Raw genomic sequence first — 22,478 nt, 5'->3', positions numbered from 1 at the left:
TTTTTATTTTTTTAAGGATTTCATTTATTTATTTAACAGAGAGAGATCACAGTAGACAGAGTGGCAGGCAGAGAGAGAGAGAGGGAAGCAGGCTCCCTGCTGAGCAGAGAGCCCAATGCGGGACTCAATCCCAGGACCCTGAGATCATGACCTGAGCCTAAAGCAGCGGCTTAATCCACTGAGCCACCCAGGCGCCCAATTTTGTACATCTTAATTCTTAATAGATAGACCAATATGTTTTAATAATTGTACTTTAAAAAAAAATTTTTTTATTTTTTATAAACATATATTTTTATCCCCAGGGGTACAGGTCCGTGAATCGCCAGGTACACACATCACACAGCACTCACCAAAGCACACCCCCCCCCCCCAATCTCCCTAATCCCACCCCCCTTCTCCCAAACCCCCTCCCCCCAGCAACCCTCAGTTTGTTTTGTGAGATTAAGAGTCACTTATGGTTTGTCTCCCTCCCAATCCCATCGTGTTTCATTTATTCTTCTCCTACCCACTTAAGCCCCCATGTTGCATCACCACTTCCTCATATCAGGGAGAGATCATATGATAGTTGTCTTTCTCTGCTTGACTTATTTCACTAAGCATGATACGCTCTAGTTCCATCCATGTTGTCGCAAATGGCAAGATTTCATTTCTTTTGATGGCTGCATAGTATTCCTTTGTGTATATATACCACATCTTCTTTATCCATTCATCTGTTGATGGACATCTAGGTTCTGTGCATAGTTTGGCTATTGTGGACATTGCTGCTATAAACATTCGGGTCACGTGCCCCTTCAGATCACTACGTTTGTATCTTTAGGGTAAATACACAGTAGTGCAATTGCTGGGTCATAGGGCAGTTCTATTTTCAACATTTTGAGGAACCTCCATGCTGTTTTCCAGAGTGGCTGCACCAGCTTGCATTCCCACCAACAGTGTAGGAGGGTTCCCCTTTCTCCGCATCCTCGCCAGCATCTGTCATTTCCTGACTTGTTGATTTTAGCCATTCTGACTGGTGTGAGGTGATATCTCATTGTGGTTTTGATTTGTATTTCCCTGATGTCGAGTGATGTGGAGCACTTTTTCATGTGTCTGTTGGCCATCTGGATGTCTTTGCAGAAATGTCTGTTCATGTCTTCTGCCCATTTCTTGATTGGATTATTTGTTCTTTGGGTGTTGAGTTTGTTAAGTTCTTTATGGATTTTGGACACTAGTCCTTTATCTGATATGTCAATTGCAAATATCTTCTCCCATTCTGTCAGTTGTCTTACGGTTTTGTTAACTGTTTCCTTTGCTGTGCAAAAGCTTTTGATCTTGATGAAATCCCAATAGTTCATTTTGGCCCTTGCTTCTCTTGCCTTTGGCGATGTTCCTAGGAAGACGTTGCTACGGCTGAGGTTGAAGAGGTTGCTGTCTGTGTTCTCCTCAAGGATTTTGATGGATTCCTTTCTCACATTGAGGTCCTTCATCCATTTTGAGTCTATTTTTGTGTGTGGTGTAAGGAAATGGTCCAATTTCATTTTTCTGCATGTGGCTGGCTGTCCAATTTTCCCAACACCATTTATTGAAGAGGCTGTCTTTTTTCCACTGGACATTCTTTCCTGCTTTGTTGAAGATTACTTGAGCATAGAGTTGAGGGTCTATTTCTGGGCTCTCTATTCTGTTCCATTGATCTGTGTGTCTGTTTTTGTGCCAGTACCATGCTGTCTTGATGATGACAGCTTTGTAATAGAGCTTGAAGTCTGGAAATAATTGTACTTTTGTACCTTGCTAATGTTTATTTAATCCTTTCTATATCTAAATTCCATTATACTATTATAGGTTATTTTTTCCTTCTCCCTGTTTTTGATCATCAGCATAAGAAGCAGTTCGAGTTTTCTTCATTGTTATTTTTGTATTATCTTTGTTCCTATAGTTTATAAACTTTGAGTAGATGAGATTAATTGCCATACATTTGTTATTACTCTCTCCTCTTCCACCACTGGAATTTTAGGATTATATTATCGCTGTTTATGTATGTCCTCATACTGATAAATCAAGTAGAGGAAGTAAATTGCCTTTAAATGTCTTTTGATCCTAATTACTGAAGGGGGAAAAAAAACAAGGAAATTGGCATAATTTATTCCTCCTTCATTCTCTTTTCCTTTCAAATTTTATTTTGCATCTGATTTGTCTACATTTATGACATTAAGTTTTTTCTTTTTCTTTTCTATTTTTTTAAGATTTTATTTATTTATTTGTCAGAGATCACAAGTAGGCAGAGAGGCAGGCAGAGAGTGAGAGGGAAGCAGGCTCCCTGCTGAGTAGAGAGCCTGATGTGGGGCTTGATCCCAGGACCCCCGGATCATGACTTGAGCTGGAAGCAGAGGCTTAACCCCACTGATCCACCCAGGCACCCCAAGTTTTTTCTTTTTAGTGTAAAAGCTGATTTTGTTTATTTTCTGGTGTTGCAGAACATTTAGTTTTTACTTAGTAGTTTTCAGTTACACAATACAGTATTACCAACTGTAGTCACTAAATTGTATGTTGAATTCTCAAGCCTTATTATTACAGGTGAAAGTTTTTACCTTTATATCAACCTTTCCCTATTTACCCCACTTCCCAGCCTCTGACAGCCACTTTTTTACTTCTTTGTTTCTATGAGTTTTTTAGATTCCACATGTAAGTTCTAGGCAATATTTGTGTGTTTTGGGTTTTTTCTTTTTGGGGGGCATATTTTAGTGAGCTATAATGCCCTCAGGGTTTATCCATGGTTTGGAAACCATGGGTTTCATTTTCTTGTGGCTGAATAATATTCTTTTTTGAGTATGTACATATGTATGTACGTATACACACCACATCTTTATCCATTAACTCGTTGATGGACATTTAGGTTGTTTCCATGCGTTCACTGCTGTGGATAATGCTGGAGGGAACAGGGAAGTGCACATAACTCTTCAATATCATGTTTTCATTTCAGCTTAATGTTCTTTCATGATAATCCTCACATGTTGAAATCTTAACCCTACTTTAAATAGATGAGCCATGACTTTTCTGTTCATTTGATTGATGTTTATCCTCATGATTTAAGGAAGGGTTCATAAAAACAACATTCCTTGCAGTCTGTGTCTTCTAAAATACTATGTATGATCCTTATATTTTAAACTGGTGTTTGAAACTCATGATCTTTTTCTCTCTTCCTTTCTTAAGTACTTGATAGCATGTTTCATTGTCTTCTAACATTGACTGTTTCTGTGGGGATGTTTTTCTGAAGTAAGCCTGAATTTTTTTCTGTCTCATAAGTGACTTGATCTGGATTCTTCTTTTATTTTATTTTTTGTTTCTTATTATTTACTTTGTTTTTTTTTATTAACATATAATACATTATTTGTTTCAGGGGTACAGGTCTGTGATTCATAGTATTACACAATTCACAGCGCTCATCATAACACAGACCCTCCCCAGTGTCCATCACCCAGCACCCGCATCTCTCCCACCCTCCTTCACTCCAGCGATCCTCAGTTTGTTTCCTAAGATTAAGAGTCTATTACGTTTTGTCTCCTTCTCTGGTTTTGTCTTGTTTCATTTTTCTCTCCCTTCTTCTAGGATCCTCTGTCTTGTTTCTCAAATTCCTCATATCAGTGAGAGCATGTGATAATTTTCTTTCTCTGACTTATTTTCTTTCTCTGACAAATGGCAAGGTTTCTTTTTTTGATGGCTTGATAATATTCCATTGTATATGTATATATATATCTCCCCATCTTTATCCATTCAAGTGTTGATGGACATCTAGGCTCTTTCCATAGTTTGGCTATTGTGGACATTGCTGCTATAAACCTTGGGGTGTATGTGTGGATTCTTTCTTCTTAAGTCAAGTCCAGTAATTTAACCCAGGATGTGTTCCCTGCCCCAGATATTTTGTTAATTTTTTTTCCTTTTCTTTTTTTCTTTTTAAGTAAGCTCCATATCCAGAATGGATGGAGCCCAACACAGGGCCTGAACTCAAAAACCCAATATCAAGACTTGAGCCAAGATCAGGAGTCAAATGCTTAACTGAGCCACCCATGCATCCCTTGTTAAGAGAAATTTTAAACATAATGTTGAAGGAATTTTAAGGTGTTTATTACTTAGATTCTGTTACTAACATTTTATTGTACTTTATTATATTTTTCTGTCTTTTCGTTCTAGTAATTAAGATATATCTTGTTTTAATAGCATAGTGTTTTCAGCTTTTCTTTGGGACTAAATACGCCCTTAAAATCTATAGATTCAGTGCCTATATTTCTGGAAAGTAGACTCTTAGATCAGAGAGTATATATGAATTGAGAAAACACAGTCCAGATCAAACTTTAAATTTGTCTTTATTCCCATAATATTCCCATATATTTATATTATATTGAAATTATAGATGTAATTTTATGTTCTTTGTCATTAAATTAGGAAAGAACTTTCACATATTTTTTGGCCTAGTAATAAGTAGTGCTGAAGCTGATTTCAAAGAGTGTATGGATGATGCCTTTGGATTTTTTTTTTTTTTTTAAGAAAAATCCTTGTGACTGTGATTTACTGCATCAAAGATTGAAAACATCCCAGCTATATATAATATATATATATATATATATATATATGTATATATATATATATATATATAAATTTTTTTTTTTTTTTGGCAACTTATTCCCCCATAGGGTATTACTTTGGCACTATACAAATATGTAAGCTTTATTAAAATTTCAGGAACTTCAGATATTAGCAACTTAAATAATTTACTAAATGTAAATGGTAGTTTTGCTATAAGTTGATAGTGCTCTTAAATTGGATAATGTACTTTTATGAAAACTTTATTCTTGGATTGTTTGAGCTATATTATATCAGTGTTAACGGATGAGGAAATACTACCTGAGAGGTTAAAGTAGTTTTCTCAACCGGCACAGCTTAGAAGGAGAAAGTCCATTTGTCAGAAAACAAATGTTTATGTTTTTTTCTTACTCCTGGAAGAAACTGTAATGCATATTTTTACATTATTATATATGGTAATTTGTCCCTGATTTAAGAGCAGCTAACCTGCAAAACCATGACAGAATTGATACAGGATATACTGGATAGGCTTTTCTTCGATAATTAGTGATCATAGTACACTTTCTATATTTTGGCTTATTGGAGCATTTCCTCTTAGGAATATAAGCAGATTATATATTTTTGGTGTCTACCAGGTTTCTCCAGCTAAAGCAGTTATCTAATAGTTTTATGGTTCTCAATGTTTGTACAGTGGATCAGCCCTGGTGCTTCAAAAAAAACATTGATGTCTCCATCACAAGAGATTTTGATTTAATTGGTCTGGTTAAAAGGTACTTAGATAGTTCTAAAAAGCAATTAAAGTTGACAACTAATGGTCTCAATGTTTGAAATCATTGTAGTAGGTTTTGATGGTTTTTAAGGTAGCTAAGTGTTTTGAGGCATCTTGTTGGAATGCCCTGATCACTACCTTACCCTTGCTGGATGGTTATAATACATTGATAAATCTGAATCTTTTTTCTTTGACATAAGTAATACATAATTCATTCTGTTTTCAGTCATTAAAATGGGGAAGATAATGTTTACCTTGTTAGGGTACTAACAAGGTAACCTACTTTGTTATGGTTATATTATTAGGGCTATTGGCACGTAGAATAACTAACTGTTAGTATTTTGTTTTTTAAGTTTTTGATATAGTGATTTATTAAATGCTTAATTGAGGTAATTTATGTTTACATTAGAAATTTCAGATAATGTGATAAGAGGAAAGGGAAATAAAAGCAACCAATAATTGTGCCACCCAGAGTATTTCGATATTTTTTAATCCATATGTGTATGCACACATAGTTTAGTAAGGTATTGCTAAGATTTTTATAGCACATGGGCAAAGATGTACTTTTTCTTATCTTAAACTCTTCTGGAACCCCTGTTCTTGATGATATGTTAGGGATTGGTGACTGTGGGACTGTTCATCTTGTTTATTTTTAAATTTTTTTTGAAAGATTTTATTTATTTGACAGATCACAAGTAGGCAGAGAGGCAGTCAGGAGAGAGAGGGAGAATCAGGCTCTCCACTGAGCAGAGAGCCCGATGGGGGCTTGATCCCAGAGATCATGACTTGAGCCAAAGCAGAGGCTTTAACCCACTGAGCCACCCAGGTGTTCCTGTTCATCTTGCTTAAAGTAATCTTGTTAGTATCAGAATTCAGCCCTTCCCCACTTATAAGAATTCTCTCATTGCCTTTTTTCATAAGAAATTGACTTTGTGTGGGAGGAATCTTATGCTAATTTTACTGGCAGAAATACTCTTTGGAAGTTAAACAGTGTCCCATTATTCTTACTGTTTGTTCTTATGTGCCTTCTGCTCATTTCTCCCAAGGCATCTTTCTGGGCTTTATATTCCCAGCTGAATATATGAAAATATAGCTACCATTTATTCAGTTTTTAGTATATTCCAGGCTTTACATTAAAACAGTTACTACCCATTTTAATTTCTTAAAATTAGGATAAATTTTATTGTTTTCTTACATATGAAGAAACAGGTCCAGAAAGCATACTTACTTGACTAATTACATAGCTTATAATCTTCCCATTATAAAATAATATACAAAAAAAGCTAGGTGTATGAGTATGAATAAGTTACTAAATGTATTGCCAGCAATAGAGAACCTGTGTGATTATGGATTTAAAAAATACAGAAAGGGAAGGTAAAAATATTAATGTGTAATCAATATTTTATAGATCTCATGAGGCGTCAAGAAGAACTCAGACGCTTGGAGGAGCTCAGAAACCAAGAGTTACAAAAACGGAAGCAAATACAACTGAGGTAAAAGAACATCATTTAATATATATGTGAATATATGTAGTTTTCATTGTGTTTTTAATAAAATTCCCTACTGCCTACTATAAACAAGTTGTACAAGTTGGAAAATACAGAAAAAATAACAAAATGTATCTATATTTTGACTGTACTCTGGGAATCATTCTATAAATTATTATAATTTTTGGAACTATGATTTTTTTAAGCTGGTTATGGACATTTTTTTTTTTAAAGATTTTATTTATTTATTTGACAGAGAGAGATCACAAGTAGATAGAGAGGCACGCAGAGAGAGAGACAGGGAAGCAGGCTCCCTGCTGAGCAGAGAGCCCGATGTGGGACTCGATCCCAGGACCCTGAGATCATGACCTGAGCTGAAGGCAGCGGCTTAACCCACTGAGCCACCCAGGCGCCCCTGGTTATGGACATTTGATTGCATTCACTGTGAACTTACCTAAGGGGCTTAGGTATTGCATATAATTTGTTGTAAGAATGTACTGTGATTTACTGGATCATTTTTCTAGAGATGGACATTTTAGTTTTTAGTTTCAGTTTCTGGTTTTTCCATGTGTATAATACTATTGTGAATGCTTTTATATATTTTTGTGCTTCTGATAATTTGCTTAAAAAAAGGTTTGTGGGAGTGGAATACATGATAAGGGATATGGGTATTTAAAGTCTTAATGTAAAATGGGCAACTGTAATGGTCAACTTAAAGTCTTCTAGGTTAAATAAGGACCTTGAGGAGTGGTTGATCCAAGATGTATTAAAAAAAAAAAAATTAACAGGGCACCTGGGTGGCTCAGTGGGTTAAGCTGCTGCCTTCGGCTTGGGTCATGATCTCAGGGTCCTGGGATCGAGTCCCGCATCAGGCTCTCTGCTCAACGGGGAGCCTGCTTCTCTCTCTCTCTCTCTCTCTCTCTCTCTCTCCCTACCTCTCTGCCTACTTGTGATCTCTCTCTGTCAAATAAATAAATAAAAATCTTTTCAAAAAATAATAAATAAATAAAAATTAACAGCTTTTCTTGTACTAGCAGTATTTAATTGTGAAATATGAGATAAATGTTACTCTTAAAAGTTGTTAAAAATCAAAATAGTTAGGAAATGTTATGAACAGAACTATGATAGATTAAAGAAAACCTTAACATTTTGTTTTTTTGTTTAAAAGAACTTTTTTTATTTCTAAAGATTTTATTTATTTGACAGAGAGAGAGATCAAAAGTAGGCAGAGAGGCAGGCAGAGACAGAGAGGGAAGCAGGCTCCCCGCTGAGCAGAGAGCCTGATGCGGGGCTCACCTGAGATCATGACCTGAGCCGAAGGCAGAGGCTTAACCCACTGAGCCACTCAGGTGCCCCTTAAAAAACCTTTAAAAAATATTTATTTGACAGAGAGAGAGGGAACACAAGCAGGGGTAGTTGGAGAGGGAGGAACAGGCTTCCTGTTGAGCAGGGAACATGATACGGGGCTCAATCCCAGAATCCTGGGATCATGACCTGAGTTGAAGTCAGATGCTTAACCGACTAACCACCCAGGCACCCGTAAAACTTTTTTCAAAATAATTTTAGAGAGAGAGAAAGAGCAAGTGTGGGTTGGAGGGTCAGAGGGAGAGAAGGAATCTCAAGCAGACTCCCCTCTGAGCATGGAGCCTGCCGGGGACTGAATCTCAGGACCCTGAGGTCATGACCTGGCTGAAACCAACAGTTGGATGTTCAACTAACTGTTCCACCTGAATGCCCCAAAGTTTTCTGTGCTTTATTTTATTTATTTATTTTTATAGTTTTTATTTATTTGGTAGAAAACACAAGCAGGAGGAGTAGCAGGCAGAGGGAAAGGGTGGGAGAAGCAGACTCCCCGCTGAGCAGAGAGCCAGATGTGGGCCTACATCCCAGGACCCTGGTAGGAACATGACCTGAGTCGAAGGCCGTCACTTAACCATCTGAGCCATTCAGGCACCCTTGTTTTATTTTTTAAAGATTTTATTCATTTGAGGCAGAGAAGAGAGAGCATGAACAGGAGAGAGGCAGAGGAAGAGGGTAAAGCAGACCCCCTCTGAGCTGGGAGCCTGGCTTAACCATCTGAGCTGCCCAGGCACCCCTCAAAGTTTTGTTTTTTAAAGTGTTATAAAAGTAGTAAGTGCTTGTGGTAGAAAGTAAGGTACTAATGGCAAATAAATAAAAAAGAATGCAAAGAGCCTTGAATAGATGTCAGGTGTCATTATGGTCTGGAGATAGGTAGTATTCAGTATATTTTAATGTATTTTTTCTAATTTTATACTTGATTTTATCAGTGTGTATATGTTTCTGTCTTGGCAGTTACTCTGCTCTTTACTCTAAATTACTTATTCTCAAATTAAGATATTTGGGTAGACAATGTCAGCATTCTGATTATAAGCCCCCACATGCCCCAGCTTGTGAATCAGAAATTATAAGGGTAGAGCCCTACCACCTGTGCTTAGTATTCCAGATGATTGGTGTGCATCATAAAGTTCAAGAATCACTATTATATAAAATTCCCCATATAATCTCCTTAAACAAGGGACCTTTTTCCAATTTCTTCATCTTTGTTTTTTTTCCTTTTTATGTTAAGAGTTGTAAGTATTTAAGTATGTTAAAGTGTGTTCTACTTGTACAAAGAAAAAGAAGCCTTCCCTCCTATATAAAACTCTGACTCCATGTTTCCTTTGTATTTATATTTGCCAATTAGGCTTTTAGAATTAATAATCTTACCCTTCACTTGCCAAAAAATAAAATAAAATAATTTAACCAGACAATGAAGGAGAATCATAAGAAGGCATTAAAAAAATCCACACAAATGGGGGTTCCTGGTTAGCTCAGTCATAGGGCATGCAACTCAGTCTTGGGATTGTCAGTTTGAGCCCCACATTGGGTGTAGAGATTACTTAAAATTAAAGTCTTTAAAAAACAAACAAATGAATAATTGCAATTGCAAGTAAGTAACATTGCGTTTCAAGGTTAAAGCCTCTGCCTTCAGCTCAGGCTCTCTGCTCAGCAGGGAGCCGGCTTCCTCCTCTCTCTGCCTTCCTCTCTGCCTACTTGTGATATGTCTGTCAAATAAATAAATAAAATCTAAAAAAAAAAAAGAATGTATATACTTTTTTGAGCGAACAGATCAGTAAATATAGGTTAGGAAACACGGGTTTCTCATTGTTGGAGAAAGAAAAAAGAGAAAAAGGCTAAAACTAAAATGAATCCTGTGATGATGAATTGGGATCAAGGTTATCAGTAGAACTCAGTGGTATTTAACTTAGAGAAGTACAGATGTGTATAAATATGTAGATTCACATACATACATACATACATTCCATAACTCCTTTCTACCTAGAAGCAATGATGGGATGCCTCAGTAACAGCACACATAGAGGGCCTAGATTCTTGTTCCAAACACTATTCTCTAATAAAAGGAGCTAGGGTTTTGTGGAGAAGTAGTTGATTCCTGGACTAAAAAGTCCAGCCTGAGCCTGGAATGTTGTACCAGGGAATAAGAAAGTACAGGTGTATCTCTCATACACTGCAGGTTCAGTACCAGACCACTGGAGTAAAGCAAATATTGCAATAAGGTATATCAAATGCATTTTTTTGCCTTCCCAGTGCATGTAAAAGTTATACACTATAGTGTAACAAGTGTGTAAAAGCATTAGGTCTAAAAAAATAAACACACCTTAATGAAAAAACACTTTAATTGATAAAAAGTGCTAACCGTCATCTTAGCTTTCAGTGAGTTATAATCTTTTTTTTGGTGGAAGGTCTTTCCTTGATGTTGATGGGCTTCTGCCTGCTAAAGGTTGAGAAGCCTGTGGCAATTGTGGACTCTCTTTCAGATGACTGATCAGGGTGGTGGTTGCTGAAGGTTGGGAAGGCTGTGGTGGTTTTTTACTTTATTCCCCAAACGATTTCTCTAGTTGTGATGCAGTTTCATAGCATTTTACCCACAGTAGAACTTCTTTCAGAATAGGAATCCTCTCGGGGCGCCTGGGTGGCTCAGTGGGTTAAAGCCTCTGCCTTCGGCTCAGGTCATGATCCCAGGGTCCTGGGATCTAGCCCCACATTGGGTTCTCTGCTCAGCGGGGAGCCTGCTTCCTCCTCTCTCTCTGCCTGCCTCTCTGCCTACTTGTGATCTCTCTCTGTCAAATGAATAAATAAAATCTTAAGAATAGGAATCCTCTCAAACCTCTCTTACAGACATACCTTGGAAGATAACTGCAGATTCAGATCTAGACCAGTGCTGTAGAGTGAATATCACAATGAAGTGTGTCACATGAATTCTTTGGTTTCCCAGCACGTTAATATGTACACCTATAAACTGTAGTTAATGAAGTGTGAAATAGCATTATGTTTTTAAAAAGTGCATGCCTTAATTAAAAAAATACTAATCAGGTTGGTGGTTGGTGAAGGTTGGGTGGTTGTGGTAATTTCTTAAAATAAGATGATATTGAAATTTGCCTCATGAATAGTCTTCCTTTCAGAAAGGATTTTTCTGTGGCATGTGGTGCTGTTTAGTACCATTTTATCCACAGTAGAACTTCTTTCAAAATCATGAGTCCATCCTCTCAAACCCTGTTGATGGGTTATCAACTACATTTATGTAATATGCTTAAGTTCTTTGTTGTCATTTCAACAGTCTTCGCAGCATCTTCATCAGGAGTAGATTCCATCTCAAGAAACCACTTTCTTTGCACATCCATAGAAGCAGCTCCTCATTTGTTTAAAGTTTTATCATGGGATCGCAGCAATGTGCTCCCATCATCAGGCCCCACTTCTAGTTTGCTTGCTGTTTCCACCACATCTGCAATTACTTCCCTCACTGATGTCTTGAACCCCTCAGCCTGAAAGACATCCAGAGGGTTAGGTCGGAATGAGTTTCTTCCAAACTCCTGTTAATGTTGATAGACCTCTTCCTGTGAAACACAGATGTTCTTAATGGCATCTAGAATGGTGAATCCTTTCTAGAAGTTTTTCGTTTTACTTTGCCCAGGCCCATCAGCGGAGTCATTGTCTACAGCAGCTATAGCCTTATGAAATGTATTTATACATTTATAATATGTATTTATTAAATAATAAGACTTGAAATTGCATTTGCTCCTTGATCTGTGGGCTGCAGGGTGGATGTTGTGTCAGCAGGCATGAAACCCGCATTAATCTTGTTGTCTATTACCATCATACCTCTTGGGGACCAGGTGCATTGTCAGTGAGCAGCAGTATTTTGAAAGGGATCTTTTTTTCCTGATCAGTAGATGTCAGCAGTGGACTTAAAATACTCAGTAAACCACGTTGTAAGCAGATGTGCTGTCATCCAGGCTTTGTTGTTCTATGTATAGAGCACAGGCAGAGTGGATTGAGTGTAATTTTTAAGGGCCCTAGGATTTTCAGAATGGTCAGTGAGCATTGGCTTCATCTTCAGGTTACCAAATAGCACTAAGACATTCAGCCTATCTTTTGAATCCAGGCATTGACTTCTCCTCTATGGCTATGAATGTCCTAGATGGCATCTTCTTCTAGTATAAGGTTATTTAATCTACACTGAAAATCTGTTGTTTAGTGTACCCACTTTCATTAATTATCTAAGCTAGATCTTCTGGATAACTTGATGGCAGCTTCTGGATCTCTGCTAGCGTCAGACCTTTTCCTGCAGCTTCCTCACTTTTTTCACCTTTTTACAATTGAATAGCATTAGGGCCTTGGTCTGGATTAGGTCTTGGCTTAAGGAAGTATTGTGGCTGGTTTGATCTTCCATGCAACTCCTTAAAAGTCCTCCATTTCAACAGAAAGGCTGTTTTGTTTTCTTACCATTTGTATGTTCATTGGAGTGGTACTTTAAGTTTCTCTGAAGAACTTTTCATTTGCATTCGCAGCTTAGCTAACTGTTTGCTGTAGGAGGCCCAGCTTTTGGCCTTTTTTGGCTTTGGGCAAGACTTCCTCACTAAGCTTAACCATTTCTGGCTTATGATTTAAAGTGAGAGACATGCAGCTCTTCACTTGAACACTCAGACCATTTTAGGTCTAGGCATCAGCCTAATTTCCATATTGTTGTGTCTCGGGGAGTAGGGAGGCCCACAGAGAAGAAGACAGATGAGAGGGAGAGAGATGGGGGAACAGCTTGTTAATGGAGCAGTTAGAACACACAAAGTATTTATTGATAATGTTTGATCTTATATGGGTATGGTTTGTGGTATCTCAAAACAATGAGCAGTGTCAAAGGTCACACATCACCATTACAAATATAATAATAATAATGATGAAGTATTGTGATAATTACCTACCAGAATGTGATAAAGAGACTCACAAAGTGAACAAGTGCTTTTGGAAAAAATGGGGCCAATAGACTTGCTTGATGTAGAGTTGCCCCAAACCCTCAATTTGTTTAAAAAAAAAAAAAACACCAAAAATCTCACAGTATCTGTAGTGCACAGTAAAGCAAAACTGAATAAAACAAAGTAGGCCTGTACTCATAAAACATGGGGCATACTGAAACTACACAGGAGGCAAACTGAAGGTGCTCCTAAATGGTCAAAGTTGGAACAGTTTCAGCAACAAAATAAGAAATTATAGTATTAGATTTTAAACTGTAGAATAAAGCATATAACCATGAATCCATACTGATAGAAGTAAATAATTCAATGAATAAATAAATGGAAGAGAATGAACAACTGTTTTTATAGTAGAATTCCAGTTAATCAGTATGGAAGGATTGAGAGAAAAATCACCAGTGGGACAGACACTATAGTAATAATTAGTTATAGACATAAATAATAAAAAGTTACAAGATTTACTGACCAATGTTCAAGTTTCTCTTGAAACTTGAGAAACACAACTTGAATACTCATTTGTATTAGGTACAAATGGAAAAACAGTAAATGTAGAGTGGAGAAGCGATAGCACCATTACCATGTATTAAGGTTCATATTACCTGTAGTAAGACATCAGTACCAGGAACTTCTTGATACTATTCAGTCAGAGAGATACATTGTTACTTCTTTGGGTGTTTTTGGCAAAAAATTTATAACCTCAGGCTAGTCCATGAGGAAATATAACAGGAATCCTGATTAATGACATTGTACAAAATTATCAGTTCTCTTTAAAAAAGTGTCAAGTTCACTCTGAAGGGAGTGGAGAGGAAGGTGTTTTGCGCACCCAGGCTGGAGACCGTGGCCTGGCTCTGTGTGCATGGTAGACCTCTCCTGCAAGGCTAGGAAGTCAGGGTGGCAAGTGCTAGACACCTGACTATGGCACCACCTGGGTAGGCTTCTGCCTCAGCTGGGCATGGTATACCCTGAGAAACTGCCCCACAGGTCTAGTACAAGTTCTAGCAGTCAATGACAGAGCAGGGCTCCCATAGCCCAAGTACCCCAGCAGCACTGTGCGTGCATTCCTGGAATGCCCCCAAGCTTTTCAGTGCCATCGCCTGGGTTTTGCAATGGCACATGATGGAGCTAGGAATGTGGTCTGCTGGAGGAAGGAGCGGTGTCCAAGATGGTAGAACAGAAGCTGAGGAAGAGTAGAAGAAAAGGAAGAAAGAGAAGTTGAAAGAGAATGTTACTAAAGGAGACCAAGGAGCACATCCTGAAGTTGTAGGAGAAGCTTTTGGTCCTACAGGAAGAGAAGCCACGAGCTTTTCTTGCAGCTCAAGAAAAGTTTTATGTGAATCTGTGCCCGGCCACTTTTAGCCCACCCAGACAGAGGTTCTTCAGCCTTGTGGTGCCTTGTACTTAAAAAAACAGATTGAACATGGTAATCAGCAGATTGGACTTCCCTCCCTATGCTCCACGAATCTAGTTTCTGGACTCCTTGCCTCCCCTTGGCTTCCTCCTGCAGATGCAACCAGCAGGAAAGTCAGGCTTTTTGCCTTTCCCGCTGCTCCTGCTGCAGATACAATCAACGGAAAAGTCAGACTTTGCACCTCCCAGCTAACTAGGCCCTTGGCTCTCAGCATAGCCAAAACTTGTGATTCTAGTACAAATCATACTTTATTTTCGACCTCACCTCTACCCTCTGCTGTGGGTGAGCATTCTGTTCTGCCCCAGCCCAGCTCAATGAAACCTACCTATCTGCCACTAGGAAAAAAAGAAAGTCAAGTTCATGAAAGACCAAGAAAGACTGAATGTGTCTAGGAACTTACACTAATAATTGTCAAATATGTCCTGTACTTGCAAGACAAAGCAAATAAAATTATAGCAGTTAAACTGAAGAAATACAGCTGACTGAGGCTACTGCTGTACAAGCCAGGAGTGTAGACTCTGCTTTTTTGTTTGACCTTAGAACATTGACAAAACTGGCTTAAGAAAGTATATTTTGAGAGAAATAATTTATTTGGAGTATGCAGGTTTCCAGTTTTCCTTTCAGTGCTTCAAATAAATTACTGGGTTTCTCATAGGTCACTTAATTTTTCAGAGCCTGTGGCAGTGAAGGAATACTAGGACAGGGGATGATGATCTAGTTCAAGCTGTGACTTGACCACTTAATAGTTCATTTATTTCTTTATTCTCTTATCACCTTTCTGCTCATTTTATGCCATTTGTTATAAATATCTTCTGTACTGAGTCCTTGAATAGGTGTGGAGAGCATAGTGCTAAAACAAATAGTAGCAGGACATTGTTATCCATTAGTTATATCATAGCTTATTTTATAGATCAAAATCATAGAAAAATATATGAGACCTGAAAATAATTAGTGGGTTCAAATTAAATTGTAAAATTGAGGTTTTATCTATTTCCAATTGTTACAACATGAAGGATGTTAAAATTTGTCATACTTTTTTAGTTCCATTTGTAAATGTTATCTAGGAAGTTTTCTATCCTTCACCTGAAGAGACAGTAAATATACATATAAAAATATTCATTAAAGCATCTTGTGAAATAGAAAAAATGAAAATTGGGTGTGTGTGTGTGTATATATGTATATACATATATATATAAGATAGGGAATATGTGACTATTATCTGTAAGTTCTGATTATAGAATTGTTAGTGTGGCATCAACTTATTTAAAAACAAAATAGAAATTCTTGAATTTATGGACAGAGGACTGGAAGGAAAAAAATAACTGTTTTAAATGATTTTACCTTTTTACTCCTGATTTGTAAATCTGTTCTCACGTTTTATCAGAAAAAAGTTGCTTTAAGAATGGGAGAAGTACATTGCAAATTTTGTTTAAAATACTTCATTTGTTTTTTTTTTTTTAATTTCATGGCAATACAAATATAAAATAAAACTCAGTGATATATATGTAAAGTAAATGGTCCTGTTTCTCAGTTTATTCCCAGTATGATGTAAACATTTTCTACCCCCCTCTGTGGTCATACAGGTGATTTTTAAAATCAGTAATAGGAATGCTGTTTATTTACTTGCTTTTTTCTGTGACAGCTATATTTTAGATACTATTTTGTTTTAGTAAATGCAAATGTGCCTTTGTAACAGTTGTTTTGTGTTCCTTGGCATTAATGAGCCATACTTGTTTCCCATTTATAATTGATCATGTCTTCAACTTCTTGCCTTTTTTTTTTTTTTTAAAGATTTTATTTATTTATTTGACAGACAGAGATCACAAGTAGGCAGAGAGGCAGGCAGAGAGAGAGAGAGAGAAGCAGGCTTCCCGCGGAGCAGAGAGCCCGATGCGGGGCTCGATCCCAGGACCCTGAGATCATGACCCGAGCCGAAGGCAGCAGCCCAAACCACTGAGCCACCCAGGCGCCCCAACTTCTTGCCTTTAATGCCACAGTGTATATCTATGTTTACATATATTCTTGCACATTTATATAGATATTTCTTTTTAGTTTATTGGAAATGGACTTGCCCATTTAAAATTCTAATACATGTCTTAAGTTATCCCTGAATAAGTTTGTTGTTGTAATTCTGAAACCAAAAAAACTTAGAAAACCAAAAGCTTTTTCATGTATCATTTAGTGGCAGGATCTGACAGGAGCCTATTTGATGAGAAAACCTGACCTACGTTTATGTAGGTGTCTTGTCAGACCTTTATTATTTTCAGAAAAGTGAATGTTCATCTTACTGCAGAAATACCAGTGTGTTTGACTGTTGGGTGCTGTCCCAGATCCTGTTAATAATATAATAATTGTAGGGGCATCTGGGTGGCTCAGTGGGTTAAGCCTCTGCCTTCGGCTCGGGTTGTGGTCCCAGGATCCTGGGATCGAGCCCTCCCTTGGGCTCTCTGCTCAGCGGGGATCCTGCTTCCCCCTCTCTCTCTGCCTGTCTCTCTGCCTACTTGTGATCTCTGTCTGTCAAATAAATAAATAAAATCTTTAAAAAATAATAATAATATAATAATTGTATATGGACCATTTTTGAAATCAGGAAAAATCAGTTTCAAAACATACGTAGTAGTGGAGTTTTTGGATGGAGGATTTTTACCTCTACATATATATGTTTTCAGCTGTGTGAATATGAAAATATTTTCTTTACCATAAAATTTATGTGTGTGTTAATGTCTAAGAAGTAGATTACCCACTTTATTTAAAATCCAGTTTATCTGAATAGAAATATGTATTGGGGACTTAGAGAAAAATCTCAAAATAGTCTAGATTTTGCTTAAAATCCCTTAGGAACATTTTTGCTTTGTGGTCTGACCCAGACTCCTCTAACAGCTGGGTTTTCTGTTGTCCGTGGGAAATAACACCTTTTTTTTTTTTTTTTTAAAGTTCATGGAATTGGTTTTGGGGACGCATTCTACAGGAAACAATAGTATCTTGAAATTCGAGTCTTAGTGTAGGAAGGTACTTACAAAAGCAATGTAGAAAATGAGACAATGAGAGGACATCAGTATTATATAGTCTTCATTCTTGAAATTGTTTTTTGAGTAGAGGATATATATACTTGAATTTGCATTGACATCAATGCCAATATAATGTGAGTCTATTCGGTATTATTTTGTAGGGCTTTTTTCTCTTAGTCATAACTAGTTACTGACTTATTTGTAATTCTGAACACATATAGTTCAATATTTTTTTCTCCCACGTACCTCTAAGGCTGAGGTTGGCATACTTTTTCTGGGAAAGGGCTAAGGGCTAAATAGTAAATATTTTAGGTTTTGCAGGTCATACGGTCTTTGTCTCAACTACTCAGCACTGCTCTGGCCCAAAGGTAGCTATAGACATTAAGTAAATGATCGTCTTCTAAAACTTAATTTATAAATATTTATAAAAACAGATGGTAGGCTGACACCTGTTCCAGAAGTTTTCCTCAGTGGGTTGATAAAATGGGGAAGAGAGGGTTTGTTGTGGGTTCCTTTGACACACACACATTTTTTTGACTAGGCAGTTTTGTTCTTTGTAATAGTCTCTATCAGGATTGGTTCTGTGTGCCTTTAAGAACTCTATTATGCCAGTGATAGATCCCAGGCTTTTCTCTTTATACAGTAATAGAATGCATGTTTGAGCTATTGGACTCCTGATTTCTTGACTATAAATATATTAACCAACTTAGTTACATGTTATTACTCTGTATTTTTATTTATTCTAGTTATTTTATTTCTTTGGGATATTTGATTTATTAAAGGCTTAGAGCAAACTAGAAGGAAAGTAAATATATTAAGTCAGTCATCATTTACAGATTTTGTATCAAGTAACTCATTAAATGATTTTGTTTTACCTGGAATAAAATAAAATACTTGATCGTAGCTTGCATGTCAACTCTGCTGAAATTTTTATTTGAAAATCTTTCAGACATGAGGAAGAGCATCGACGCCGTGAGGAAGAAATGATCCGACACAGAGAACAGGAGGAACTGAGGCGACAACAAGAGGGCTTTAAGCCAAATTATATGGAAAATGTAAGTAAAATACTAGTTAACTGAAATTATTTTATATTGTCAGGTGGACAAGGCATATTTAGAATTCTTTGGATATTTGTTTATATATTTTTAAATCTTTACGAATTTGTCATGTTTGTGTACGTTAAACTAATGATTTTCTTAACCTCTTACAGGCAATAACTTATAAGTAGTTTCTGAAGATACTATTAATGTTTTATAAAAAGGATGTTAAATTTTTTCAATTTTTATCTTTTTTTAATATATGGTTCTAAATTAGAATTCTTGGTAAATCTATCATCTCTACTTGATTGAATTTCAACATTTATTGATAATAAAAATTCTTTAGGGGCACTTGGCTGGGTCAGTCAGACGAGCATGAAGCTCTTGATCTTGGGATCCTGAGTTCAAACCCCACATTGGGCATAGAGATGATTTAAATAAATAAACTTAATGGAATGACATAAATAAAAAATTCCTTATATTAGAGGATACTAGACAAATACAAATGTAGGCCAGTATGTTCTCATCACCCAACCATGACAGTTACCGCTACATATCTGATCTTTTCATCTACCCACCCTTCCTGAATTATTTTTTATTAAATCCCTGACTTTATATGGTTTTTTAAATATGTGTTTCAGTATGTATCTCTAGAAAATAAGGACTCTTTTAAAAAATATCTTTGTCGTATCTTAAAAATTGTTACTTCTTTAATATTAACTAGTAAAACCCACATGTGCCCAGGTTTTATAAAGGTTTTTATTTTGTTTATAACTGGTTCAAATTGACTGACAAATCCAGTGTTTTTAGTCTGTAGGTTTTCTCTTCACCTTTTAAATTTTTTCCTTAATTTTTAAAGAAACAGACCCTTGTTGTTTCTCACATCCTGGATTTTGTTGAATTTATCCTTGCAGTGATGTTTAACAAGTTTCTCTGTCCCTGAGTTTCTTTTAAATTGGAGCTCTGAAGATTTGGTCTTACTGAGGTTTTTTTGGGAAGGCAAAATGGTAGGGCAAACAAGGATACTTCAGATATGTTAAAATCCACATGTTCTTAATGTGAACTAACAAGTCTTACTATTCACCTTAGATGAGTGCCATTTTTAATAGTCATTATTCTGAAAAATATTTACTGGTGTTTTCTTCCCTAGCTATTCAGAAGTCATTCTTTAATAAAGTTTCTGAGGCTAAAAGTATTAATTCAAGTCACTGACTCTTGCGGACCTTCTGCCCCCATTCTTCTGTCCCTTGGAAAAATTTTAAACTTTTCTAAAAAAGAATACACACAGTAAAATGCACCCTAACTTGTATAACAACAACAAGAAATTTTTATCTTGGTTACATCAAGTAAATATCCTTTGACTAAAAATTATGTGGCATTTAAATTCAATTAGAGAGGTTTCTTACTATTTATAAGTTACACTAAATGTTTAATTTAATTGATTTTTAAATTCCATTACCAAGTTAGTTGAGTTTTCAAGCATTGCATATTTTCTCCTAATTTCTAGCATTTCTAGCATCATTTTGCAATTCTCTTTTTCCTACTTGGATACATAGTCTTTGCCTATGACGTATTTTAAATGTGGTCTTAGGTCTTTTGGTTGTTAAATGTGAACATAATCTGTTGGATTTATCAATGTGAGGATATTTTATGATGTTATAAAACTACGTGGAATTAAAATTTTTTGGTCCATATTTTGAAAACTAGTGACTAAGTTTTTATTTTCAAGTATAATCAAGATGTAAACCACATATAATACATTTCCTAGGAAAACTTCATTTTGTTCCATTGAGGATTAGGAAATTCTTCCTCGTCCTTTTATGTACCTGAACTTTTCTTTTCCTAAAGTACTTGCTTATAGTCAGATTTGGTGGAATTAGCTTTCTTACTATTTTTTTGGCATAAATTTTGCTTTCTTGGAGCATATGTGTAGCTATTTGTAATGTCATATACATAAATAATTTAGGGGACTAAAAGTAAATGATTAAGTAAAATGTATTCTCCTGTTACATTTAAGTTGGCTATATCATAAATTTGTTTGTAGGCTCTTTATTCTTTGAAATTATTTCATAGAAATTTTTTAAAAACACACCAGTGTTTTTTATATTTGTTCAGTGGCATATAATATAGGCATAATTAATGAAGGACAGATTTTAAATTTACCTTTCTATTCAAAAATTATTTGGAAATGTTGCTATAATTTAAAATTGAAATACTGCAAATTCTTGTTTTAATTTTAAAACATTTGTATGTTTAAAATTAATTTTTTGGTGGGTAGAATTTTACAAATTACCAATGAACTTTGAGAATAAATGAATTACATATTTAAAATATTCATGGTGGGTTTATTAAAGCATTTCAAAAATAGATCATTTATTGAAAATAAATTTCTTATTGAAAATGTAAATGTTATATTTTAATGTTAAGGTATTATTATTAAGATATTAAGATATCTTTGTTTTCAGGTAGTTAAAGTATAATTTGTATATTTGAAACATCGTAAGATTAATTTGGCTAGAGCAGAAGTCAGCTGGACCAGTGCCCAGTTTCTGCCACTCTACCACAGAGCTAAGAGTGGTTTTACATTTTAGAGAGTTGATAGATAAGGAAAATAAGAGAATATTAGAGTATCCGTGACTCAAAAAACACAAGGTACTTAATACTCTTTGACCCTGTACAGAAGAAGTTGGCTGAATCCTGGGCTGGAGAGTTGGTGCTAGGTTTTTTGTTTTTATGTTTGTGTTTCTGTTTTTAATTAATATTCTTGTTAGGCCACAAAGTTAACTGTGTTCTTAATTTTCTGAAGAGGAACCATACTTAAAATAGTATGTAACAAAGGAATTAAATTTTTAGGGGAAATACAGTCTTTGCCAGATTTTTAGTTTTTTGGATAGACAGAAGTTTTTCATCATTTTGGTATCAGTTTTAATTGGTTCCTAGCTTCATAATGCTTGTTAATATAAGCTAATCAAGCACTGAAGAAATGTTAACAAAAATTCTTTATAGGTCTTGACTGTTTTGTGTTAATAGACGAAACATTGAGGTAATTGTTTTATCAGTTACTCTTCATTTACTTTAAAACCGTCTTTGGAAAAAATTGTTAAATTTAATGTTTGTTTTTGTTTTTAAAAGCTTTGAAATTAGGCCCTCTTACGTGCTTTCTCTTTTTTCACTGTTCAGTTTAAAGGGAGGAATCAAATGGTAAGTGTTCAGCTTGCCCAAGTAGTAAGAGTAATTAGTATAAAGCAGATTTACTTGGTTTAAGATGCCACCTCTCATTTCTTTCTAATATTCCTATTAGGAATATTCTGACACAGATAGTAGTATGGACTTTTGAAGTAGAAAATAAGAACTGATTTCCATATTTTGTGTCTTGAAAAATAATTTTAAGTGTTTTAAGGATATGTCAGCACCTCATCAACTAGAAGTCATGAAATAATGCCTTATTTCTTAGAAGTCAAGCTCTTTGATAACTCTGGTAATTATAAATAAAACAGTTAATTTTCACTTGTAGCATAATGTATTTTTGACAGCCATAACAATGTATTTATTTTTATGCTGTGTTTTAAATACATTTAAGTTTATCTTTACTTTTACCATACTGTAGAGTGTAATACCAAACCATTTTCTTGATAGTACTTATTGGGTTGAAATTTTCTATTTACCACAATTTTAAAACTTTTGGACACATCACAGTAAGTTACAGTGTTAGTATAAAAATGTATGAGATTATCTCTTATGAATGTTTGTGATTTTTTTTTTTTTATTTTTGTTAAGTTGCTTCACTTAATATAGATGAAGTAGTTTAAACATTTTAGTGCTTCAGTTTACCTGTCTTTATCTGTGGATTCAGTTTGTGTTGGAGTAAAGTGAAGATTTTAATTATAAT

At 35.7% G+C, this 22,478-nt stretch overlaps 1 protein-coding gene across 1 annotated transcript in view; it reads left to right on the top strand.

Annotated features, from left to right (window-relative positions):
* Nucleotides 1-22,478, top strand: part of PSPC1 (paraspeckle component 1) — a 79,329-nt gene that overhangs the window by 34,957 nt on the left and 21,894 nt on the right. The window contains exons 5-6 of the mRNA XM_059377710.1: nt 6,732-6,816; nt 18,502-18,607. Coding sequence (XP_059233693.1) covers nt 6,732-6,816; nt 18,502-18,607 — 191 coding nt within the window. The remainder of the gene's footprint in view (nt 1-6,731; nt 6,817-18,501; nt 18,608-22,478) is intronic.

This window comes from Mustela nigripes, chromosome 15 (genome assembly GCF_022355385.1).
Source record: "Mustela nigripes isolate SB6536 chromosome 15, MUSNIG.SB6536, whole genome shotgun sequence".
Classification (NCBI taxonomy): Eukaryota; Metazoa; Chordata; class Mammalia; order Carnivora; family Mustelidae; genus Mustela; species Mustela nigripes.
Note: the sequence above shows the minus strand (reverse complement) of the source record. Positions and strands in the feature narration are given on the sequence as shown.